Source organism: Ceratotherium simum, chromosome X, assembly GCF_057802395.1.
Source record: "Ceratotherium simum simum isolate JZ-2026a chromosome X, ASM5780239v1, whole genome shotgun sequence".
Lineage (NCBI taxonomy): Eukaryota > Metazoa > Chordata > Mammalia > Perissodactyla > Rhinocerotidae > Ceratotherium > Ceratotherium simum.
Genome location: NC_141940.1, coordinates 17,186,936 through 17,214,665, shown reverse-complemented (window position 1 = coordinate 17,214,665; position 27,730 = coordinate 17,186,936). Strand labels below are relative to the sequence as shown.

Sequence of the window (27,730 nt, the reverse complement as noted above, 5' to 3'; positions counted from 1 at the left end):
TTCACAGACAGCAAGTTTTGCAATGTATTTGCTGAAAGATTTTCTAGATTAAAATAACATCTGTAGGGGAGCAGAACTTACCACCCCAAAATGTGTCTCTTTGGCTTGATTATTTTTAAGAACAAAAGACTCAGGGAGAAACTTTGATATTCCCCCTAACTGTCTAAAAGACTTGAAGATAGAAGGCCTGTTCCTGGAAAGAGCTAATATCATAGAAAACTATACTATAACATGAACTAGGTGTGGTAGACAGGGAGGAACGTAGCAAGGCCCATTTGATCAAAGTCCTCTCCATGTCCCATTGTCTCTGCATGGCATGACAAACATTTGTTTACCACAAATATGCTTTTCCTTCTCCATGTGAATTGCCTTCCTCCCTTTGAAGACTCAAGCCACTACCCCCAACATTCTCTTTTGTCTTTAGCTGAAGATGGTATTTAAGGCAGTGGCTTCTGCCATTTTGGTGAGTTACTCAGTTTTCCTGAGTTTCTCTCATGTATACATGTTATTAAACTTGGTTTGATTTTCTCCTGTTATTCCGTCTCATGTCAATTTAATTCTTAGACCAGCTGGAAGACCCTAGAAGGGTAGAGGAAAATTTCTTCCTCCCCTACACATTGATAAATAATTTAATAATCATTCTAATGATGATATTAATAATATTATTTCTAATTGCCATTTGACAAACACCTACAAAATTATTGATCTTTGTTCCAAGAAACTCTGGAAATATTATCTCACACAATTCCCACACATTAAACCTATGGGATAGCTATTTTCCCCAGTTTAGAGACAAGGAATTGAGGATCAGAGGCTATCCTTAAAACTTCACATTCCCTAAAAAAATGCCCTTAGCATGCAAGTCTATTATGTAAACAAACTTAAAGAATTAAAAAAAAAAAACTTGTGTGAAGCATTGCATTTTGGAATATTCTTCTATTGTACAAGAGAAAAAGTATATACCAAGAGACAATGGCTAACTTTGCTTAGTACAGTGAGAGAATCTGCCAACAGCAGATAACTTTATTTATTATCAGCAGCAGCTCACTTTAACTTTTGGTAATCTTTTTTTTCCAGGCAAGGTTAGAAAAGCAATCTTTTAGAGGAGTAAGTTGCTGGTAATGATAATGATACTACTGTTATTAAAAAAGTTAAAAATGGCAGTAAGTACATACTTATCAATAGCTACTTTAAACATCAATGGACTAAATGCTCCAATTAAAAGGCATAGGGTGGCTGACTGGATAAAAAAACAAGACCCATATATATGCTGCATACAAGAGACACACTTCAGACCTAAAGACACTCACAAACTGAAGGTGAAGGGATGGAAAAAGATACCCCATGCAAATGGCAATGAAAAGAAAGCCGGGGTAGCAGTACTCATATCAGACAAAATAGACTTTAAAACAAAAACTGTAAAAAGAGACAAAGAAGGGCATTACATAATGATGAAGGGAACAATCCAACAAGAGGATATAACACTTGTAAATATCTATGCACCCAATGTAGGTGCACCTAAATATATAAAGCAATTATTAACAGACATAAAAACAGAAATAGACAGTAACACAATAATAGTAGGGGACTTTAACACTCCACTTACACCAACGGATAGATCATCCAAACAGAAGATCAATAAGGAAACATTGGCCTTAAACGATACACTAGAACAGATAGACCTAGTAGATATATCCAGAGCATTCCATCGAAAAACTGAAGAACACACATTCTTTTCCAATGCATATGGAACATTCTCCAGGATTGATCACATATTAGGCCACAAAACAAGTCTCCATAAATTTAAGAAGATTGAAATAATACCAAGCATCTTTTCTGACCACAACGGTATGAAACCGTAAATCAACTACAGGAAGAAAATCAGAAAAGCCACAAATATGTGGAGATTAAACAAAATGCTACTGAACAACGACTGGGTCAACGAAGAAATCAAAGAAGAAATCAAAAATTACCTGGAGACAAATGACAATGAATATACAACATGCCAGAATTTATGGGATACAGCAAAAGCAGTTCTAAGAGGGAAGTTTATAGCAATACAGGCCTATCTCAACAAACAAGAAAAATCTCAAATAAACAATCTAACAATGCACCTAAAGGAACTGGAAAAAGAAGAACAAACAAAGCCCAAAATCAGTAGAAGAAGGGAAATAATAAAAATCAGAGTAGAAATAAATGAAATAGAGGCTAAAAAAATAAAAGAAAAAATTAATAAAACCAAGAGCTGGTTCTTTGAAAAGATAAACAAAATTGACAAACCTTTAGCTAGACTCACCAAGAAAAAAAGAGAGGAGGCAAAAATAAGTAAAATCAGAAATGAAAGAGAGAAATTACAACAGACACCTCAGAAATACAAAAGATTATAAGAGAATACTATGAAAAGCTATATGCCAACCAATTCAACAATCTGGAAGAAATGGATAAATTCTTAGAATCATAGAACCTTCCAAAACTGGATCAATAAGAAGTAGAGAATTTGAATAGACCAATCACCAGTAAGGAGATCGAAACAGTAATCACAAACCTCCCCCAAAATAAAAGTCCAGGACCAGACGGCTTCCCTGGTGAATTCTACCAAACATTCCAAGAAGACTTAATACCTATCCTTCTCAAACTCTTCCAAAAAATTGAGGAGGGGGGGAAGCTCCCTAACTCATTCTAGGAAGCCAGCCAACATTACCCTGATACCAAAACCAGACAAGGACAACACAAAAAAAGAAAATTACAGGCCAATATCACTGATGAACATCGATGCAAAAATCCTCAACAAAATACTAGCAAATCGCATACAACAATACGTTAAAAAGATTATACACCATGATCAAGTGGGATTTATTCCAGGTATGCAGGGATGGTTTAACATTCGCAAATCAATCAACGTAATACACCACATTAATAAAATGACGAATAAAAATCACATGATGATCTCAATAGATGCAGAGAAAGCATTTGACAAGATACAGCATCCATTTATGATAAAAACTCTGAATAAAATGGGTATACAAGGAAAGTACCTCAACATAATAAAGACCATATATGAGAAACCCACAGCTAATATCATCCTCAATGGTGAAAAACTGAAAGCTATCTCTCTAAGAACAGGAACCAGACAAGGATGCCCACTGTCACCACTCCTATTTAACATAGTACTGGAAGTCCTAGCCAGAGCAATCAGGCAGCAGAAAGAAATAAAAGGGATCCAAATTGGAAAGGAAGAAGTGAAACTGTCACTATTTGCAGATGACATGATTTTATATATAGAAAGCCCTAAAGAATCCACCAAAAAACTTTTAGAAGTAATAAACGAATATGGTAAAGTTGCAGGATACAAAATCAACATACAAAAATCAGTTGCATTTCTATACACTAACAACGAAGTAGCAGACAGAGAAATTAAGAATACCATCCCATTTACAATTGCAACAAAAAGAATAAAATACCTAGGAATAAACTTAACCAAAGAGGTGAAAGAGCTGTACACGGAAAACTATAAAACATTGCTGAGGGCCAGCCCTGTGGCTTAGCAGTTAAGTGTGCGTGCTCCGCTGCTGGCGGCCCGGGTTCGGATCCCGGGCGAGCACCGACGCACTGCTTCTCCGGCCATGCTGAGGCCACATCCCACATACAGCAACTAGAAGGATGTGCAACTATGACATACAACTATCTACTGGGGCTTTGGGGAAAAAAAAAGGAGGAAGATTGGCAATAGATATTAGCTCAGAGCTGGTCTTCCTCAGCAAAAAAAGAGGAGGATTAGCATGGATGTTAGCTCAGGGCTGATCTTCCTCACAAAAACAAAAAAACAAAAAAAAAACATTGCTGAAAGAAATTGAAGAAGACACAAAGAAATGGAAAGATATTCCATGCTCTTGGACTGGAAGAATTAACATAGTTAAGATGTCCATACTTCCTAAAGTCATCTATAGATTCAATGCAATCCCTATCAAAGTTCCAACAACATTTTTCACAGAAATAGAACAAAGAATCCTAAAATTTATATGGAACAACAAAAGACCCCGAATAGCTAAAGGAATCCTGAGAAAAAAGAACAAAGCTGGAGGTATCACACACCCTGATTTCAAAATATACTACAAAGCTATATTAAACAAAACAGCATGGTACTGGCACAAAAACAGACACACAGATCAATGGAATAGAATCGAAAGCCCAGAAATAAACCCACACATCTATGGACAGCTAATCTTTGACAAAGGAGCCAAGAACATACAATGGAGAAAAGAAAGTCTCTTCAACAAATGGTGTTGGGAAAACAGGATAGCCACATGCAAAATAATGAAAGTAGACCCTTACCTTACACCATACACAAAAATTAACTCCAAATGGATTAAAGACTTGAATGTAAGACCTGAAACTGTGAAACTTCTAGAGGAAAACATAGGCAGTACACTCTTCGACATCGGTCTTAGCAACATCTTTTCAAACACCATGTCTGACTGGGCAAGAGAAACGATAGAAAAAATAAACAAATGGGACTACATGAAACTAAAAAGCTTCTGTACAGCAACGGAAACCATCAACAACACGAAAAGACAACGTAACAATTGGGAGAAGATATTTGCAAACCATACTTCTGATAAGGGCTTAATCTCCAAAATATATAAAGAACTCATGCATCTCACCAACAAAAAAACTACCAACCCAATTAAAAAATGGGCAAAAGACCTGAACAGACATTTCTCCAAAGAAGATATACAGATGGCCAACAGACACATGAAAAAATGTTCAAAATCACTAACTATCAGGGAAATGCAAATCAAAACTACAATGAGAGATCACCTCACGCCCGTCAGAATGGCTATAATTAACAAGACAGGAAACAACATGTGTTGGAGAGGATGTGGAGAGAAGGGAACTCTCATACACTGCTGGTGGGCGTGCAAACTGGTGCAGCCACTATGGAAGACAGTATGGAGATTCCTCAAAAAATCAAGGATAGAACTACCATATGATCCAGCTATTCCACTGTTGGGTATTAATCCAAAGAACTTGAAAACACCAATTTGTAAAGGTACATGCACCCCTGTGTTCATTGCAGCGCTATTCACAATAGCCAAGACTTGGAAGCAACCTAAGTGCCCATCAAGGGACGAATGGATAAAGAAGATGTATATATACACAATGGAATACTACTCAGCCATAAGAAACCATGAAATCCAGCCATTTGTGACAACATGGATGGACATTGAGGGTATTATGCAAAGTGAAATAGGTCAGAGGGAGAAGGTCAAATACCATATGATTTCCTTCATTAAGTAGTAGATAACAACAATAAACAAACACATGGAGACAGAGATTGGATTGGTGGTTACCAGAGGGGAAGGGGGGAGGGAGGAGGGTGAAAGGGATAATTCGGCACATGTGTGTGGTGATGGGTTGTAATTAGTATTTGGGTGGTGAACATGATGTAATCTATGCAGAAATAAAAGTATAATGATGTACACCTGAAATTTATACAATGTTATAAACCAATGTTACTGCAATAAACAAAAAATTTAAAAAATAAATAAATAAATACAATCTGTTCTTATACCTCCCACTATCCCAAAGACAGTTGAAATGCAATTGCCCTTCACAAGTTTATTTTACCAACCATGAGCTGGCCACAATATACATTTTTAAAAAAATGTAAGTTCAAATGAGGGCAGGAATGTTTATATCTTTTGATCACTGTTGTATGCCTGGCACATAGTAATGCTCCAGAAATATTTGTTGAATGAATTTGTGAGTAACTATTGTTATTATTAGTAATTATTTCAATAATTAAAGTGCCAACCTAAATATAGTATATCTGGAAATATATATGTATACAGGGAATATATGATGTTTAGATAAGGATTGCACTTTCTAATTTTGTACATTCCCCGCCCCCCCACCCCGTCCCCAGTCTCCTGTTCAATAATATCTTGAATACTGCTTGGCAAAAAGTAAACACCCAGTCGGTGCTTGGTGAATATTAGTTGGGGATTTTCATTCCAATGGAGACTAAATACATGACAGGACTAAGACTCTCACAAATTTGTTTACTTTAAATATCTATGTTAGAATAGTTAGCCAACAGTATTGCATACAGCCTGTCATTTTTAAAGATGTTGCTTACAGAAGTATGGCTTCGAATGAACATTATTAGGTTGTGGAGGAGTTAGAAATATGATGGACGAGGTTGAGTAAAGATAGAAAACTACTAGCATCAGTCACAGGTTATAAGAGGTTATGATTGTAAAAAGGTTAGATCAGGAGGAAACAGCATAGAAGAAGAGGGATGATACAATGGAGGAAGTTGGTTTATATAGTATGCTATTAAAATGCTGATTCTGTCATATCCTGTCACATCATTTATTGTTCAAGACAAGTATCTAGTAGGCCAGCCCTGGTGGCCTAGTGGCTAACTTTGGATCCCTCTGCTTCAGTGGCCCAAGCTCAGTTCCTGGGCACAGACCTACACCACTTCTCTATCAGTGGCCATGCGGTGACAGTAGCTCAGATACAAAATAGAGGAAGATTGGCAACAGATGCTAGCTCAGGGCGACTCTTCCTCAGCAAAACAAAACAAGACAAGTATCTAGCAATTCACCTTAAAGGAAATTGATACCCTATCATAATCTATTGAATCCATTGCTCAGTGACATGCATGGATCAGAAAACATATTTTGTCTTGACAGCTTCATGTCCTGTGCATAGGTTTAGGACTTTTTACTTCATTAAAACTCAGAGTAAATTATTCTCTATAGAATCATTAGGAATTAGGGACAGAGTGCTCCACCTCTTCTATTTCTTTCTTCTGTAATGGAATGGATAACACAAACTGTTCAGAGGTGGTTTCCTATTTATGAATTATAACAATGCTTTTCCAGTTCTTAAAGATAAATGAAATATTTCTATTCCATAATAATGACACTTTCATGTTTACTGCATTAATGAAGACTATGCAAACTTTCTTTTACTTAGCAGTTTTTGTATGAGTTTGGTGTGTATATATATTGTATATAGTCTTGTTCCGCTGAAATTGAGGCATGCTTATTGAGAACTGTTAATAAACACAGAAAAGTGAAACATTGCTCCTCGCAATCTCTTAATGTGTTTTATTTCTTTGTCTTGTCTCTTTGTCTCCATCTCTTTCTTATCTGCTTCTCCATGTCTCTCTTTCAATGTTTTTTTTCCTCTTTCTGAAATCTCCCAACTAATCCAATTATACTCAGACTTGGGAAATATAATCAAAACCTCTCAAAATGAGAAACTGAAATAATTTCCGCAAAGTCATCCATTTGTCCCCCAATCTCTCTCAAACTCACCCCTTCAATCTGAAACTCACTCCATTTAGATTTTGCCGCCACTACTCTACTAAAACTGCTTTTATCAGGGTCCTTAATGATTATTCTCTTTCTAAAACCATAGTCAATTCTCAGGCCTTCCTTTCCTTTATCTACTCTAAGCCTTTGACTGATTTCATCACAACAGTGTTCTGGATTAATCTTCACTTGGATACATGTACAGCGCATTCTGCTTGTTTCCCTACTACTTTACTAGTCACTCCTTCTCACTCTTTTTGTTCTTTCCTCCTCTCCGGGACCTCCCAATAATACAATACACCAGGGCTCAGTTGGTCCTAAGTCTTCTTTCACACTCACTCCTTTAGGAAATACCATGCATATGCTAATACATCCCAAATCCCTACCTCCAGTCTGGACTTTGCCTCGGAAATAAAGACTCATATATCCAACTGCATACCCCACACTGACATTTGGATGCCCAACAGACATTTAAAAATTTTGTGAATCTCTACTAAGTATTGCAAAAGATAAGAATAACAATAACAACAAATATGCCCACCTAGTGTACAATTTTATAAGATTTTTTTTCTCCCTCCTTGAACAAAAATTTCACCGTACCAAGGCAAAGGATGATTTGGCCCTTTACATCAGTATTTTTAAAATTGAGGTGAAATTCTGATAACATAAAATTAACCCTTTTAAAGTGTACAATTCAGTGACACTTAGTACATTCACAATGTTGTACAACAATCACCTCCATCTGATTCCAAAACATTTGCATCACCTCAAAAAGATCCATTCCATTAAGCAGTCATTCCCCATTCCCCTCTTCTCCCAGGCCATGACAACCACTCATCTGCTTTCTCTCTCTATGGATTTGCTTATTCTGGATATTTCACATAAAAGGAATCATACCATATGTGGCTTTATATGTCTGGATTCTTTCACTTAGCATGTTTTAAAGGTTCATCTATGCGGTGGCATGTGTGAGTACTTCATTATTTTTTTATGGCTGAATAATATTCCCCTGCAATTATGTACCACCTTTTGTTCATGCATTCATCAGTTGGCAGATATTTGGGTTGTTTCCACCTTTTGGCTATTGTAAATAGCATTACTATGAACATTTGTGTACATGTTTTTGTTTGAACACCTGTTTTCAATTCTTTTGGGTATATACCTAGGTGTGGAATTTCTGGGTCATGTGGTAATTCTATGTTTAACTTTTTGAGAAACTTTCACATGTTTTCCACAACAGCTACACCATTTAATATTCACAGCAGAATGTATGAAGTTTCCAATTTTCTACATCTTTATCAACAGATTCTATTTTCTTTTTATTTTTTTATTATGACCACCCTACTGTGAAGTGGTATCTCATTGTGATTGGTATGTGCATTTTCCTAACAATTAATGACATTGAGCATCATTTCAAGTGCTTGTTGATCATTTGTATATAGTCTTTAGAGAAATCTATTGCCCATTTTTAAATTTAGATGTTCATTTTTTTGTTGTTGAATTGAAAGTTTTCTTTATATATTCTGGATATTAGTCTGTAGTTTTCTTTTCTTAGAGTGTCTTTTTTCTGACTTTTACATCAGAGTAATGCTGGCCCTTGGAATGAGTTAGAAAGTGTTCCCTCCACTTCAATTTTTGGAAGAGTTTGAAAAAGATTGGTATTAGTTGTTCTCTAAATGCTTGGGAAAATTCACCAGTGATGCTATCTGGGCCAAGGCTTTTCTTTGTTTGGATATCTAAATTACTGATTCAATATCACTAGTTAAAGGTCTTTGCATATTTTTTATTCTTCGTGATTCAGTCTTGGTAGATTTTGTTGAACTAGGAATTTGTCCATTTCATCTGGGTTATCCAGTTTGTTGGTATACTATTGTTCATAGTACATTCTTTATAATCCTTTTTTTTTGTTTCTGTAAAATCATTAGTAATATCCCATTTTCATTTCTGATCTTAGTTATTTGAGTCTTTGTTCTTGGTCAATCTAGTTAAAGTTTTGTCAATTTTGTTGATCTTTTAAAGAACTAACGTTTCATTTCATTGATTGTCTCTATTGTTTTTCTATTCTCTGTTTCACTTCTCTCTGCTCTAATCTTTATTATTGCTCTCCTTCTGCTAGCTTTGGGTTTAGTTTGTTCTTTTTTTTCAAGTTCCTTAAAGTGTAAAGTTAGGTTGTTGATTTTAGATCTTTCTTCTCTTTTAATGTGTTTATAGCTATAAATTTCCCTCTTAGCACTGCTTTCACTTCATCTCATAAGTTTGGGTATGTTGTATTTTCATTGTCATTTGTCTCAAGGCATTTTTCTAATTTCCCTTACGTTTTCTTCTTTGACTCATTGGTTGTTTCAGAGTGTGATGTTTAATTTCCACTGGGTGTGAATTTTCCAGTTTTCCTTCTGCTTTTGATTACTAGTTTTATTCCATTGTGATCATAAAAGATACCTAGTATGATTTTTATCTTTTAAAATCTATTAAGACTTGTTTTTGGGCCCAACATATGGTCTATCCTGGAGAATGTTCCATGTGAACTTGAAAAAAAATGTGTATTTTGCTATTGTTGGGTAGAGAGTTCTGTAGATGTCTGTTGCGTACCAGTTGCCCCTTTCCTGAACAAGTATTTGCTTGGTTTCTGTTAACCTTTGACTATTTTCCAGAGTTCTGACGAAGTTGATTCTGACAGTTTTTGCTCTTATTTTCAGTGCTTCTGTGGAGAGATGGGTCCTTAGATTTCCCTACTCTGCCATTTTCACCGAAATTACTCTTGACTCTTTAGTTTTTATACAAAACGAAATGTGAAGTGATTGACCTTGAGTGGGTGAACTTCAGGTTTTGTGACGCTACTGTGAATATACTTGTGCATATAGAGAAGTAGAAAAATCAGAGATATCTATTGAGCCTAAAGTTTGGAAGTCTCTGTGAAAACATTTTATAATAGTTCATATTTATAGTTAGCCCTTTTTCCCTCTCCCTCAGTTGTCAAATATCTTCATCTGATCTTCAACGAATTAATCACCACCCAGAAATGGAGTGACTTTATATAGGTTAAGGAAGAGGGGAGATCTTTCTAGCACTGTCTGTTAACAGAAATCCTCCAATCTGCAAGCTTGACAAGTCCTAGAAATTTCTGATTGCCACTTAGGCACTTCAGCCTTGATGAAAGGTATCTAAGTTGTTGAGAACAGAACCAGCTCAGAGCAAAGAAAAGCCCAGTTTCTTGGGCTCTATCTTGCTTTACAGAGGTACGGCTTCAAGTGTATGGTCCCAGCAATGTCTGCAAAGCAATGACATGGTGAAAAATGTACAGAAGGGTAAAGATTTGGAGGAGTATTGACCTATATATTGCTTTATGTGTTGGCCTATGTCTCCGGGACCCCTACCAAATAAATGTCCACCTCACTATGATAGGCATTCTACCACTCCATGCCCACATCTTAGTCTATGGGTCTCATCTTTCAACTTTTTCATATATAGAACTGGCTTCAAAGTTATGTTTAGATTCAAGTTCTCACCCCTGAAACAAAGGCACTTGAGCAGCACTCCCACAATCTTTAGTCTCTTGATTTTTGTTTTCTATGATGTATTCCCATCCACACTGCTTCTGCATGCTACTGCAAGGCTTTTCAAATAGTATAAAAGGAAATGCCAAAGCTTTGATTTTACAAAGTTAAGGTCAAGTTTATTTAAAATCAGAACCATCTGACAAAGTCAATGTCTCTGAAACAGCAGTACCCACAGTGTATAGAACACAAATACAAATGTGAAAAAAACGTTGTCCCTGCCTAATTAAAGGAACAGGTTGTAGAAACAGGGTCTCTACCATGGAGCTAGTCAGCAGTGTCCAGGAGTGACTGTGCCACTGCTGGTAGTTTCTATCTCTTAGAGACCCAGGAAAGTGGTTTTAACATCATCTTTAATGCTGAAACAAAGGATAGCAGAGGGGGGGATGCCCTCTGCCCAACACCCTTCACCTCATACTACATAGAGATGCACTTATTCATCTGGCTGGTTCTGACTATAGCTTCTGGTTCCATCTTCTTCATCTTACAGGCCCACAGACTCATCAATACTGGACTTTTCCATACCAGGTCCTAAAGGAGGCGGTGAGTGTACAAATCTGGAAGGAGACTTGTCTGTGAGTGGACAGCTTAGCACCACTGCAGGAAAGTTACTTAACTTGGTAACTCATTTATGTGGGTGGCTGGGACAAACGTTCTCCTTTCCTTATCCAGAGGAACTCCTGAAAATTTTTCTCGACCCTAGGATATGGGTCATGTACCTGTGTGAGGTGTCAGATGATTAAGTTCTGCATTTTTGAATTGAGAGTATTCCAAATTGTTTGTTTTTGAGAAAATTTATGAAGAGGGATCAAGACCAGAATCTAAACAAACAAAAGTATGTCACACAATTTTATTACAAAATAAAAGGCACTCAATCAGACAGTTAATTTCCTCCTCTTTAAGTTGAAATATACACAAAACATTTCAAAAGAAAATTAGGAAGAACCAAAACACCAAAATCTAATTGAAGACAATGAGGATGAACACAACCAAGATCAAAATTTAACAAAATTGAAAGAAATAAAAGTCATGAAAAAAAATTGCACCAGCCTCTATGGAAAACAGTAGAGAGAATCCTCAAAAAATTAAAAATAGAAATACCCTATGATCCAGCTATCCTACTATTAGGAATCTATCCAATGAACCTGAAATCAACAACCCAAAGAGGCTTATGCACCCCTATGTTCATCGCAGCATTATTCACTATAGCCAAGAAGTGGAAGCAACCCAAGTGTCCCTCGACTGATGATTGGATAAAGAAGATGTGGTATATATATACAATGGAATACTACTCAGCCATAAAAAAAGACAAAATCTTCCCATTTGCAACAACATGGATGGATCTGGAGGGTATTAGGTTAAGTGAAATAAGCCAAAGAAAGAAAAACAAACACCATATGATCTCACTCATATGTGGAATATAAACCAACACACAGACAGAGTGAACTGTATGGTGGTTACCAGGGGCAAGGGGGTAGGGGGTGGGCACAAGGGGTGAAGGGACACATTTATATGGTGACTGACAAACAATAATGTACAACCAAAATTTCACAATGTTATAAACTATTAAGACATCAATAAAAAAAAGAAAGAAAAAAAAAACTGCACCAAGTCTGGCCCCATGGCATAGTGGCAGAGTTTGGTGTGCTCTGCTTCAGTGGCCCGGGTTCGCAGGTTAGGATCCCGGGCGTGGACATACACCACTTGTCAGCCATGCTGTGGTGGCGGCCCACATACGAAATGGAGGAAGATGGCACAGCTGTTAGCTCAGGGACAATCTTCCTCAAGCAAAAAGAGGAAGATTGGCAACAGGTGTTAGCTCAGGGCCACTCTTCCTCCTCAACAACAAAAAAACAAAACCGCCCTGCACCATTATATTGTAAAGTAAAACACAAAATAGACCTCTGGGGGCTTGTTTCAGGACATTGCTTAGTTGAACAAAGTGATATTTAATACACAAATATATAAAAATGCAAAACAGCTGCTAAGGGTAACTGAAGGTGATTCATGGTGGTCAGTGAACAAGCCCTGAGCCAACAAGACTGTTCATTTCCTCATTTTCAAGTTGAAAATGAGAGAAAACATTTTTTATCTTTTTAGAACAACCAATGCAGAGAACTGATTCTGAAAATTAACCAAATAAATCTTATTAAGTACACTGCTGTAAGGAGGAATCTGACTCCATTTTTTGACATTTGACAGCTGACAGCTTTTAAACCTCAACCACCGACGCCCCTTGTGTCCCATATCTGTGCAAGCCAATTAGTAAGCCTGGGTGTTCGCTCTTTGACTCTGGTGAATGCTGAAGGCTTGCAGGAACTCTCACTCTGGCCCACCCCCGAAACAACAAAACCTCAGGGCATCCCCCCCCTTTTTTTTTGGTGAGGAAGATTGGCCCTGAGCTAATGTCTGTTGCCAGTCTTCCTCTTTTTGCTTTTTGTATGTGGGATGTTGCCACAGCATGGCTTGATGAGCAGTGCACAAGTCAACAAGCGGTGCACAGGTCCATGCCCAGGATCCGAACCCGCAAACCCCAGGCTGCCAAAGCAGAGCATGCAAACTTAACCACTACACCACCAAACCGGCCCCCAGTTTCCTTTTCTTGCTGTCTCAAGCCATTTCAAATCTGCTTGGGAGGACTGCCCTGCCCCCCTTAGAAATCTCAATTATGTAAATAATAAACCTTTCCATACTTACGTGGGGTGTGTGTGTGGCGTCATCACTCTTGACATTCAGACCAAATCTTGGGTAGGGGTCCATCTGCCTCTACAGTGACCATAGATTGGCACTGTGAACAGGATGTCTAGATGTTGACCACCACCACTGTAGGTCTGTCTTCTTTGCTTTGACTTGCTAACCTGCTCTGCTGCCTGAACGCAAGCATGCACACTTCCAGCTGCTGTCTGCTGGCAAGCTTGTGCTTCCAGCTGTGCTGCTTTCTGTTGAGTCCTACTGAGCCTCTGTTACTGACAATCACTTTGCATTTAGGGACAGGAGTATGGGATTGGGGTCCTCCTTAAAGTGGCCCTGGGCCACGTGTCTTAGCCTGGACCTATCTGTGTGTTTTGAAATAAAGCTGTGACTTACCCTAGGCTTAGCGGAAAAAATCCATACCCTGTGACCGATTGGTTGTGTCTCAGCCACGTGTTGGCCCCCACCATAGAGCATCCGGGGAAATACTATACTCTGAATGAGATATGGGCCCATCTGGTGGTTGCTCATGAAAGAGCAGTCTTTAGGGAAGAGGGAGGGAGGGAGAGAGAGAAAAAGAGAAAGACAGAGAGACGGAAGGGAGGGACGTGAGGAAGGATTGAGGGAGGGGATAAAAAGACAAAGGGAAAAGAAAATAGAGAAAAGTGAGAAGGAATGGTGCATATAACTTATTAACCATTAGGTGGCATGCTGACATACACACTGCTAAGAGCAGATGGCTCACCAGGACTCTTAAACACCTCTGCTGCTGCTGCTGCCTCTGCTGCCTGTGCGGTGCCTCTGTCATAACCAAGATCCTGCTCCTCAAGGTTATAAGGAAAAACATCTGTGGCACAAAAGAGTTAATTCATCCATTGCCATGGGGGAGGCCCCTAACCCTGATTATAATGATTTGAGACTCTCTGAAGGAAAACATTTATAAATATGTGCAGGGTAAAGAGAACCCCTTAAAGTATATCCAGTGAGGGGAAAGGGAATGAAAGAAAGAGATAAAGGGGGCTGATTGGCTTTTGTGTGTTTACAAGATTGGTGTTTACTTAACTTGCATGTCTGCTGAAACACACAAATTGGTAAACCTTCATGGTCTTAATCAATACTGGGGCTCAAATTGAAGTTATACCTGGGGATCCCATCAAATTTAAACAAAGTATCCTCTATGATCTTAGAGGAGTTACATACTGACTGTAAAATAGAGGAAAGGTATGCCTTATCTTATCCATCAGAAGACTTTTCTTGCCTAAATTCCCTATGGCCATGACTATTACACTTATCCTTCAACGCTCAGCTCTACTCTTCTGGCCTTTGCACAAACTCTTGCCTCTGGTTCCTGTCACCTCTAAAAAATAAGCAGGAAACATGCCCATTTATTTATTCATACTTGCTGAATCTGTTGCAAATAGATGTAAGAAGTACTCCCCAAATCTCACACAGTTTCCTTTCTGTTCTTGCCTGTAGGTCCTGCCTCTGTCTTGAGAGAATTTAACACACCTTGCTCCTCCTGTAATGTCTCTCTCCCCAGGCCCAGGCCCCCTCCATCCAGGCTGGCACCTCTTATTGTCACTTAAAGTCTGTCTGCGGAAGTTAGGGCGGCAGGGTGAACCAGCCCTAAGTACTTCCTGATCTGTGGAAGGTGACGACTTTTAGCTTTATTACATCGATTGATAAATGGACACAAAGTTGCAAGTGGTTTTAATAATTTTTCATGGATTTTGATCATCGAATTGCAAGCTCAGAAATGGAATCTAGTCTTAGAATTCTTCTATTTTTATGATAACGAGTTGTCCTACTGTTTCTCAGAGTCAACATTTTTAGATATTATGTAGAAATACTCCTTAACCCAGTTTTGTAAAGGCTTAGTAAGAGAAAGGAAGACATACCTGGAGCTGGAAGAGGGAAATTGGTGAATATGGTTAGTGGTGGACTTTGTGTGCCCAGGAGAGTTCTGAAGAACCTGTTCTGAAATACTTACACTTGTGTGGGATCCCAGAGGCATCAGTTCATCTCCAACCAATATGGCATGGCCTGCATGTGAGAGCAAGACGGCAAAGGGTCTATAGGTTTTGGAGGAGAGTTGTGAGAGCTAGAGAGATGATAGAACTAGCACCAGGATGCTCTAAAATTCCTTGCATTGCAGGTACACCAAAAAATCAAGCCATGTCCCACTGTTTCTTAGCTTCTACACCCATCTCTCATTCTTCCTGAGTGCCTTATTGCTGTCAATTGCTGAGTGCACCCTTAAAATCTCAGCCTTCTTCAGAGTTATTTGATTCACTCCTCTTCTCAGTCTACTCCCTCCTCAGCGACTTCATCCACTGCTGTGCATTGCAAGGCTTGAAATTCTATGTGCTGCCTTGACATCTTTGAGCCTCACAGGGTCCCAAAGGCCTAGCTCTGATTTCCCCTGCTCTTGCCAGATATGCTCCCTATCCAGTGGGAAAAGTTTCACACTCAGATATTTCCCATGTTGGCCAGACCAGCTGTATTCCACCAGGTCCTAAATCAGACTTATTCAAACAAACCATCACATCCTCCCATATGAATGAAGGGGTAATCCATACACTTGTCATTATAAAACTTACCCCCCGCCCCAGGTCCTGCTGGTTCACACTGCTCCTGAGTGCAACCCCTGTGTGGTCCTGCATGATATGCCATGTCTCCTCCCCTGGGCTGTGAGTCTATGTGACTAATAAACTGCTGCCAATCTCATCTGTCCAGTACTGGGTGTTGTGTGTTCAGGCATCTCATACTATCTAGGGCAAGGAATCCCTCCTTTACCAACTGGCTGAATAGGAGATGATCAGAACATGCTGTGATTATCACTTTGTCCCTTGTGCGAGGGTGCTGAGATCAATGTATCATTCATTTGTCCCGGAGAGCCACTGGCTTCATCAGAGATTAGTAGAAGTCAATTCTGGCTCAGAAGACCGTGAAAATTGGGCATTGGCTCACTTCTACTCATTTCCCAGGAGAATAGCACTTCTAAAGTTCTGAAAATGAGGTACTATTTAGTACCTCCTTAAGTTCTTATCAAACACCCATTATGTGTCTAGCATTAATTCATCACGGAGAGCTGTTTAAATAGTCAACAAAAGGGTAGACGTATATTCAGGATATAAATTTGCCTTCCTTGTTCTTATCCTATGAGAGCCACAATTCTTGGACTCATGAACAACTTCTCCAACACCGTGGTTTCCTCAGAACATTACTTTTGTCCAATAACTATTTTTATGGAAAGTGAATTTGTATATGAGCCCAGACCCTTGTAATCTATTGGCCTTACCATCACCCAGAAGCATCTGGCCTCATACAGTGCTGGAATGGTGTGCTGAAAACTCAGCTATAGCATTACATGGGAGACAGAAGCCTGCCAAGTTGGAGGGCTATCCTAGAGGATGTAGATCAAGTTCTGGACCTGCAAGCTACCTATGGTGCCATACCTCCAGACCAGGATAGGGTAGAGAGCGACTCATCCCACTCTTATACCCAAGAAACCATTTACAGATTTTTCCTTTCCTTCCCCTCAAAATTGGCCTTGGAGGGTTTGGAGGTTAAAGTACTCAAGGCAAGAATGCCTCTCCCATGGAACATATCCATGGTTCTATTAAACTGGAAAGTGACATTGATTCATTGTCTCCTGCCCATTTTCAGGCCTTTGGGCAGAAAACTGATAGCTGAGAAGGGGTCGCTGTACTGAATGGGTGAATGATCTAGATTACCAAGTGGAATTTGGGTTGATGCTTCACAGCGGTGGGGAAAGAGGGTTACGTCTGGAACTGAGGGGATTCACTGGGGTGCCTCCTAGCACTCCCACGTACAGTTCTGCTGTCCAGTAGAAAGCTGATGCAACTCAATAATGGCATCACCTCCAAGGATTCAGATCCTTTGGCAATGAATGTCTGGATCACTCCAGCAGGTAAAGATCCACCAACATTTCAAACTGCCGGCAGAGTATGAAAATTGATTTATAGGAAGGGAGATGGGATGACTTTTCCCTTATCCATTCCATGATAATATGTAGAAAAACTTCTTGTGACCACTAAGGTTATAATTTAGGCTCCAGGCAGGGCTGTGATAAAATTGATCTCACCTTTCAGTGATAAGGTGGCTGACAGCATTATGTTACCTGATTTTGAGCAAGGGGTTTCTTCATCTGAGCAAAGCAACAGTGGGTGCTGGCTGTGGAAAAAGTGGTAGATTGTTTAAATTATTCTCCGTTTGTCCAACCAGATATATCACACTCCCTTCTGTCCATTGCTCTGTGTCCCAGGAGGCTGACACCCATAGACTGCATTACTGTGGCTTCCTTGCTCCCTGCCTAGCAGATGGGTTTGGCCAATGAGAGGCAGCAGGCAGAAATTAAAGAGTAGAAGGAGAGAATGTTTCCGTGACACAGTGTGAGGCCCTCTCCAATCAGCCTCTAGTCCCTGAGGCTCACCTGCATCCAGATTTTCCCGGTTAAGGCTACGTACAGCCTCCACAAGCATCTTTTGAGAAAAATTCCTATGGAGAATCCCAGCCAAATCTCCTCTCATTCTCTATCTCCCCTTAGCCACTCCCCTTTTGAATTTCTTATGTGTGATTCTGACTTCTGGAGAGACAAAGCACGCCCTCAATGTGGACACTTTGAGACCTCCTCCTCCCAGTAGGTGAAGCGTATTTTCCTCCTGTAAACTCAGCCCACCATTGAGCCTCTGTGAAGAGCCTCTGTGGTCTTCAATCCACCCAGAATGTCCCATGTTAGTCCACGCCCTCCCGTGGGTGAGTGGTCAGCGCTCACATGAGTGTGTGTGATTGCTTTCCTTACCGGTCCTCCATGGATGGTCAGGGAGCCCCTGTGAGATGGGGGGTAGTCGGAACCAATTGTTCTGGGGAGTCAGCCAAGTCTGAGATGAGAGAGAGTTCCCCCTGAACATCCTGCTGCACTCCTTGGGGGACCTTTACTACATATGTATATATTCAAGACTGCTTGGCACATTTTAGTTACCTTTTGCTACATTCCTCTGTGATGCTTGTTTTTTCCGTCGATATGAAGGTTGTGAGGTTTATCCACGTTGGTACATGAAGCTCTATGGCCTGAGTGTTATGTCTTCTCTTGGTTGCCAGTGGATTGACTGTAGGAGGTTGGCTGTCATCGGTCTCTGCTCCCAGGTGTGTCTCCTTCTTGCCCTACCTGTTGGTCTCCAGCCTCAGGTCTTCACTTTCCTCCAGCTCACAGCCTCTGTTTCCTCATGAGTGGTAGGTTACTAGTCGCCCACACGGGGGTGTTGAGACCCTCGCCTCTACCCCACAGCCACACCTGACCCTCTGAGGAAGGACTAGTGGCTATGTTTGACAATGCCAAAGCAGAGAGTGCACAGCCAAGGGGACAGGAACAGGGAGGAGGGTGAAAAAGACACAGAGGGGGTGGGGGTGTCAATAGTTCTGCATAACACAGAGCTGGGAGAGACTGGGCTAAGGGGAGCGAGAATATAGCCCCTGAGACATGGGTGCAGGAGGAAAGACAGGAAGGGCGTTGTAGGAATGCTCTACAAGTTGTGAGGACACAATGTAGAAGAGAGGAGAGGGGGGAGAGAGAGGCTGCCTGGAGTTTCCTTCTGGACATCACATTGCAGGATAAGAGTCCTGCTTGGAATGTGTGATGGTTTGAACTTTTCCCCTTGTTTTGATGTAAGCTTACTCGTCATTTAGGCTTTCCCACATCCCCCTGCCCCTACCCCTGAGCTCTCCCTGTCCTCCCTTCAGCTTAGCTCTCACTCCTGAATGCCCAGTTCCTACAATTCCCATTTCCAGTTTCTCCCAGTGAGATCTGACTTCCCAACACACGCCTTTGGGGAGCCTTTTTTGTGGGAGCCCTCGCACAAGTCTTGTGGACCAAGGGCTGTCTTCACTTCAGTCAAGTGACTTCTCTTCAGTCAGCTGTGGCCTGAACTGGATTATTTCACATGACACAAAAAAAGGACCCTGGGGATTCCACTTGTTTGGGGACAGTGAGAGGAACATTCCCTTTAGAAAGCTCTGAAGGTATGATGTTCCCATATTAAAATGCCTTGTGCTCTCATTTTTTAATATTAAATAGAACCAACCAAGACACAGTGCTGCCGTTTCTAAATGATACTCTCATGAGTGTCAGAATAATAAAAAGTGGGGTATCTTAAACCTTCCGCCCGCTCATGGCCTGTTCTCAATGCCTTCTCACCAGCGGAGGCAACTAGTTTTTAGTGGAGGTCTCTCCAAAACGCCTAGGGAGAGGAGTCTGGGGTCTTGGAATGACCTAGTATACATAACTATTCCCTTCCTTTTTCATCGGATTAAAGGTGGGAAAAATCTGATATGCAGCATGATCTCACCATCTCCCAGTGTCTGAGACTCCTGCACAGAATGTTAGAAGGAATAGGCTCCCCTCTCCAGTGCTACCCAAGAAAGCTGTATAGGCATAAACCCACATCAGACCAAAAGGAGTGAAAACACAGCTTTTATTTTAACAGCTGATACAAGGGAGGAGTTGCTTTTAAATCTTTTTTCTTTTTTTTTTTTTTTTAATTTTCCAAAATTAAGGGCAGGCATAAGCAGGTAAATCATGTGATTTTTTGGCAAAGGCCAACTCCACCCTGGTGTGGCTCATGTCAGCATCCACAGCCACTGTGACAGATCCACATTATTTCTCTGCCTCCCCAGTTGCCTGCTGAGTAGAAAGGTCACCACATTTTTGGAGGCAAGGTTTTTGGGCTTTAAGTATTTAGGTCTCTTCCTCGGGATCCTCGGTGAGGGGCTGCTCGGCTTAACTTCAGAGCCTCCTTTATCCATGACTGGTTGAGACCACAGATGGATTCAGGAAGAGAGCACAACCGAGAAAGCCTGAAAAAGATGATGAAACCCACTTAATCCAGTGTCTCCAGGGGCCTCTTCCCCGTGCCACCTGCCTGTCACACTCACACTCATTTCCAGTGTAGACATAAGAGATTGCTTTTACAATCGTCTGACTTCAAATGTCAACCTTATCATTTCTTTCACTCTGTTATATGCATGAGTCTGCGTTGAAAATCTATATTCTGTTCCATTGACATATTTTGGATTCCTGTTTCAATTGCTAAATGTGTAGGCCCTCACCAATTTTTATCAACTGACTGGATATCTGACAAACTGACCGACCGGTGGACACTTCACACTATATACTAATTGCCTGTTCCCTTGGCCATATTCCCTTTTATTAGAAGGTTGGTAAAGGCAGACCTTATCTGCCTTCTTCCCTGCATCACTCAAGAACAGTTACCTAAAGAGAAGCCACTATAGGCATTTCAAGAAGGAAAAGATCTACTGCTGAGAACTAGGGGATGACAAATCTGTTTAAGGTCTGGAGGAGCAAAGGTCAAGGGCTCTGAATGTCATTGAGGAATCAGGACAGTGCAGGAAGCTGTGCAAAGGGACAAAAATGTCCTGAGTCTGCAGAACAGGAGACTGATAGGGGAATGTGGAATCCAAAAAAGCTCCAGACAGCGCCACCACTGCAAGCCTGCACTTGTCACCACTACCACTCCCAGAGAAAGAATTAACTCAACCTCCATCGTGGCTTTCACATCTCTCCAGAGATCCTCTCGATGTAGACCCTGACTGAAACTTTCTTAGCAAGGGATTCTGAGAATACAGTATCAAGGATTTCTGCCCCTGGGATATTAGCAGAGGCAAAGAAGGGTGTGAGAATGGGGCCAAGTGCAAACAGAAAGTCTGGCGCCCATCATTGTATCCACAGTGCTTAGGATAGTGCCTGGCAACACAGCAGGTGGTTAGTAATCACTTGTTGCATAGATCCACAGGATTTGTGTGTGTGCGTGTGAGGTATTGTCGCTATGTAACACTTTAGGAATGACCAATATTTGTCCTTTATACTCTGACTCCCTTTATGGAGCCCAAAGGAAATTTATCATAGAACTCTTAGATTATCATTGTTACCACCTTTCCATTGTTTGCTTCATTATCAATTACTCTACTATACATATTGCATTTATTTATTCATTTAATAAATATCTGCTGAGTACAGACTATGAGCTAGACAACATTCTGGGCACTTGGAGTTAATCGTTGAATAAAAGAGGCAAGAATCTTGGCCCTGTGGAGGTAATTTTCTCATAGGAGGAGGGAAAAGAGGACAATAAACATAATAAATAATAAAATACATGGTATGTCAGAAGGTAATAAATGCTATGGGTAAATATAGCAGGACCAGGGGGTTCCTGAGGGCTGGCAGGGGGCTTGGATTGCATTTTAGAATTAGGTTGTCTGAGTAGGCCTCATTGGAAAACAATAGTTGAGCCAAGTCTTGAAGGAGGTGATGGAGTTCACCAGGCAGCTATTTGGGGGAAGAGCTATCTGGACAGATGCAACAGCCTGTGCACAGATTCTGAGGCAAGAATGTGTCTCATGTATTCTAGAAAAACTTAAGTGGTTGGGGCAGAGTAAGCGAAGGCTAGAATAGCAGGAAATGTGGTCAGAGAGGTAATAGGGAGCCAGGCTGTGCAGGGCCTCGGAGGCCACTATAAATTCTTTGGGTTTTGCTGTACGTGAGATCTGCACTCCCTGAAGGGTTTGGATCCTTAGAGGAGTGGCGAGTTCTGTCTTATGTTTTGGAAGGGTCCCTGTGGCTGCTTGGTTGTGAAGAGGCTGTAGTTGGCCTTAGGGTGAAGCAGGGAGACCAGGTAGGAGGGTGCTGCCTAGTCATCCTGGTGACAGACAGTGGGCACTGTGGATGAAGTCTGTGTGCCCTTCTTGTCCTGGGAACAGAGGGAACAGGCAGGATGCAGAGGAGGAGAACCAGGTGAGAGCAGTGCTGGGACAATGAGGGAGGTCCCCAGGGAGTGGGGGACACGGGTGCCCAGTGTCGTGGGCTGGAAGTGCTCACGCACGTAGGCCATCACTGGGTGTTGTGGGTGGACTGGGGCAGCAGTGGGTCATGAAGGGAGCACAGAGAGCACGGCCTGTCCTTTCGACAAGCGTCAGCGTGAAGAAAGTGAGAGAGCTGGGGGAGAATGAAGGCAGGCTTTTTCCTTCCTGTATGTATTAGTAATCGCTAAGAAATATAGAGTGTGTCCTCTGTGCTGGGTTCTGTGCTGAGCACTTTACGTTTTGTAGACGAGGAATGTGAGGCAAAAGGAAGTTGGAGAACTTGCCTGAGTGCCCTAAGCCAAGGAGGAACAGAAGGGGGTGGGATGTGGGCCTGAGCAGCCTGGCTCCATCATCGGTGCCCCTAAGCACAGAGTCACACTCAGTCATCAAGCCTGGTGACCTGCTGAGTAGACACACCCCATCCTTCTACTCCTGCCTCCCTTCATTCCAGAAACTCTCCCTGAGGGAGAAGTAAAGACCTCTGTTGACAGAACAGCATGAGATCAGGCATGTGTGTGGCAATTCAGAGACATGGTGGAGGGATTAGCTTCACTCAGAGGGAGGTCACCGATATCCTTCACTGGGGTTCCATGACTGGGTTTCTGGTGTATGAATTATGTGTAGTGTATGAATTACACTACACAGGTGGTGGGTCAGGGCATTCTCTGGGGAGAATGTCCACTTCTATCATCAGATTTTCAAAGGCATAGAAAGCCTATCTCCATGCCAGGCCCCCAGAATAAAAGTGAGAAGCCCCGCTGCTCTGAGCTCTGGGGAGATTGTTAGAATGGTGTGTGGGGTACAGCAGGGGTCCTTAGCATCTACTGAGTAAGAGCATGATGGGCCCAGGGACATTGTGAACACATTATTGGATAACTCAGTTAATCACCTGACACACAACAAATTGTTAGGTTGTAGTCAAAGTGTTAGGCCATTTCTCAACTGGTGACTTAATTCACATACACAAACTTATTTTAATTTGAATTTTTACTGGTCTTTTGAAGAGCTGCCTTCTCAGCTCTGAGTTTTCCCTGTCCCTGGGAAATAGGTTTCTTTCTGAACTGGATTATTCATGTTGTGAAGCAAGTTAAATGAGCAATTTTCTTTTGTTAAATCTATCACATTATTTTACATTTGAAATCTGCACTCTGAAACGTACAGGCTTCTATAATTTGTTTCCTCTTTCCAAAATCTCATATTACTTTAGCTTCAAATAAAATTTAGCTACTTTGGAAATCACTGGTGAAGCAAGTGTAGATCTTATTCCACAAACCCCTGTACAAGTAATATAAATTTAAATTCTAAACTCTTACTTATTTTGTTTCCTGCTGAGGTGGAGGAAACTTAACCTTAGTGGTTTGAAGACTGCAGTCACCCCGATACCTGTCCATGACCACCCCCCAAGCCTTGTGCAGTATTTTTTTAATCTGACACAGTGCCAAGGTGGGGAGTGGGTACCCCTTGTGTTCTCAATTCTTGGCTCACAGGAGAAATTAAGGGACTTGCCCAAGGTTACATAGAGCTGGGATTGGAACAGAGAAAGCCTGTATCTAGAGCCTGTGCTCCGACCCACTTCTCTCTAGAGCATCTCTGTGCCAATTTGAGTAAATGACAGTCCCATACCTTCCCCATTTTAGCCAGCAAGGCTGGGGTTCATCAGGTGGATTAGTGTGGTGATGGCACAAAACAATACTACATTGTCTTGGTATATCTGGATGTTTTACTTCTCAGACCAATCAGGTTTTCTCTGGAAGAAGCGTCCGGAAGACAGGGCAAGGAGTGAGAAGGAAAATTCCTTCTCTCTTTGTCTTGTTCTCATTCCTTAAGTCTTGGGCCTGATTGGTTAAGCATCAAGAGGAGTCATGGTGACTCACAATGGCCTTTACCACCTAGTAATCACATCCAGTTACAGGATCCAAGCGATGGCCACAACCACCTGGGTTACTTGTGGTTCAAAGCTGAAATGGTGAGGGAGAGGTGCCGGAAGAGGGGGTAGATATGTTTGGGTACATTCTCCATATCTGTTCCCTGGACACTCAGCTATCTTGGCCTCAGAGCTCTTCCTTGGCTCAAGCAAAATCTCTCCACTACAATTTCTCCTGTGGGAGGAGTTACCAAAATATCCTAACAGTGTTGTTTGTGTTTCAACAGGTCCACTGGGCAACGGACAGTGATTCTGGCCTCAAGATCCAATCACCTGGAGAGAGGTGCAAGGGAACTTGGTCTCAGGTAGGATTTTCTACTCTCTCTCGATCTCTGGATCCAGCCGTGGTCACGGCTCTGAAATTACTACATTTGTAATACACAATACACATAAATGGGGTGTTTGTAGAAATTTCGGCTGAGTAGTCATACTTCTCATGCCGTATTACCTTGCAAGTGTCTGACACGGAACAACTATAGAGTTAACACTGAAGTGTGAGCCGTGTGCGCCTTGTCTAGAGGTAGGACATGGATTTTGATGGGATGTCAGAGGGATAATGGTGAGGACAGGACCTTGTGTGTTTTATAGAGCTGTTCTCCTGAGCAACTGAAATGACTATGATGAGGAGATGTGACTTGGCCCCACTAGATGCTCCCCTCAGTCTCACATAACCACTGAGGAAATGGAGGCATAGGTGCCTGTAAGAGGGACCCAGGCCACACACTCCCTTCCTTGAGTGGCAGGGGAGGCTCAGTCACCCAGGTTTCCTCCCATCCCATAGAGAACCATGGAAAGACACTGAGATACTGTGATCAGTATCTAAAAGAAATTGGAGAGGGATGAGAACTATTAGTAGTGTACAGTATTTTATTAACAAAAGGAAGTGGCAAAACTGTCTTGCTCCTAAGGGATTGCCTTCCTATAAAAAAACCTAGGCAATCACCTAGGAAATAGATTAGGAAAGATTGGTTGATATCAGTTAAACACATACAAAAATAAATTTTGCATACTCTTCTAATAATTAGGAAATATAATAGAAATAAAATATCCTATTCAAAGTGGTCACAAACATTGTAAAACACTTACAAATATAATTAACTTTTTAGAAAACATAGGAGAAATAAGCATGAAACTTTTTTTTTATTCTTTTTTTTTTTTTTCCTGTGATTAGCACATCCGTGCTAATCCTCCTCTTTTTGCTGAGGAAGACCGGCCCTGAGATAACATCTATTGCCAATCCTCCTCCTTTTTTTCCCCCCAAAGCCCCAGTAGATAGTTGTCTGTCATAGTTGCACATCCTTCTAGTTGCTGTATGTGGGACGTGGCCTCAGCATGGCCGGAGAAGTGGTGCGTCGGTGCATGCCCGGGATCCGAACCCGGGCCGCCAGTAGCGGAGCGCACGCACTTAACTGCTAAGCCACGGGGCCGGCCCTGCATGAAACTTTTTATGAGCTTTCTGTTTAGACACTAAAATAGTATTTTTTAAATATCATTTTTTTTTTAGAAATGAAGACTAAGTTTTGAGATGGTATCAATTCTCCTCTAAATTAATCTATGAATTCAGTGCAATTCCAATCATAAATCACAACAGGATTTTGAGTGCGTGCATGGAACTGGATGACTAGATAATAAAATTACCTTGAAGAGTAAATGTGAGGGATTACCTAAGAGAGGGAGCTTGTCATATTGTATATTAAAACTTACTCTATGGGAGTAACAATGGAAACAGGAATTGATAAATATGTCAATGGAACAAAACAGAGATTCTAGAAATATTTTCATATATATGTGGGAATCAAAGAAATGATAAGGCTGGCATTTCAAATCAGATGTTGCCCCAAGGCAGTATCTTATGACCAAGTTGGCTTGTGTGTGTGTGTCTGTGCATGTGCACATGTGCATGTTAGGGAGATGGAAGTGCACAGGGGCTTCTGGACCCACTTGGTATTTCTCCTACAGGTAATTCTGGATTCCATTAACTTTCACAGGTTTTTCTCGGTTGTGCTCTCTTCCTGAAGCCATCTAGGGTGTCAACCAGTCATGGGTAAAGGAGACTCTGAAGTTAAACCAAGCAGCCCCACACTGCGCATCAGGAGGAAGATAGATGAATACCTAAAACTCACCCTGGCCCCCAAAACCGTGCTGAGCTTTTTACTCGGTAGGCAACTTGGGGGGCACAGAAATGATGTGCATCTGTCAAGGTGGCTGTGGATGCTGACACAAACCACGCCAGAGTGGAGTTGGCCTTTGCCAAAAAGTCATGTGAATAACCCACCTATTATCATTGGGGATTATGAAAAATCCCAGAAAATGATGTGGATCAACAAATCCTTCCCCTGATGGAAGCATTAAAATCAAAATTCTGATTTCACTTCTTTTGGTTTGATGCGTTTTTGTTCATGTGGTCTCTGTACTTCTGACCCTTCTCCATGCTACCCAAAGGCCGCAAACACATGAACTCCGGCTACTTAGACAATGTTTAGTAACATTGCAGAGTCTGGGGGATTCGGAGTCAAGAGGGGCCTTGTTTAGAGAGGCTGAAAAAGCTGCTGAGTTTACAAATGGAAATGCCCACAACCTCAAATTTACCAGGGGGGTGGAGCTTCAAGGAGGCCACTTGGAGGTCTTGATTTGTCTCCCCGGAAGTTTAAGAGAGTCTGGGAGAAGTCAGAATCACAAATAAGGAATTGAAAATGGGAGTGACTGCGAGGGTTGAGAGGAGTTCTCTTCTGTGTGGAGGCCACATGTCACAGAACTGCAGGGGTCAAGGCCAGAGATGGGGTCTCCAAAATAGCCACGAAAGCCCCCACCAAGGGAGAAAAAGATTTAAACAGCTGCTAAACTCCATCCAGATAAGGGAGACTTGTCGTGACCCTGATCTCTTGTCCCTCCCTGTGCGCAATAGACCCTGGGGGAGAAAAGTGGTTGCAAAAGGGGAGGTAAGGAGATGCTGGTGGAGTCCCAGTGGAAGGACCATGCCACATCTCATTCCCCTTTCCTACTGCAGGCTTCAGCCTGGGCCAGGCCTGAACTGGGGGAAGGCAGAGGCTTTGACATTGAAAGCAGATTAGAGTTGTCATTCACTGACGGTGTGGAATATTAAGCTCACCGAAGATATTCTATTACTTGATAGTGATCAAAAAAGTCATGAGGCTGACCCTGGGACTGATGATGGGGAGCGCAGAAGAAAGAACCCAGTAGAATGAACTTGGCTGGGGCATTGGGAAGGGTTAGGGAACAAAATTATTGGGTTTTAGCCCCTGCTTATTCTATATAACAGTTATACAGACACGAGAATGGCAAATCCCAATTCAGGATGGTGCTTCCATGAGGGA

General features: G+C 41.4%; 1 protein-coding gene across 1 annotated transcript in view; it reads left to right on the top strand.

Annotated features, from left to right (window-relative positions):
- The window catches only part of LOC106800238 (uncharacterized), a 40,279-nt gene extending 13,836 nt beyond the window's left edge, over positions 1-26,443 (top strand). The window contains exons 2-4 of the mRNA XM_087427478.1: positions 11,373-11,457; positions 24,623-24,700; positions 26,384-26,443. Coding sequence (XP_087283604.1) covers positions 11,373-11,457; positions 24,623-24,700; positions 26,384-26,443 — 223 coding nt within the window. The remainder of the gene's footprint in view (positions 1-11,372; positions 11,458-24,622; positions 24,701-26,383) is intronic.
- Positions 26,444-27,730: the final 1,287 nt, after the last annotated feature.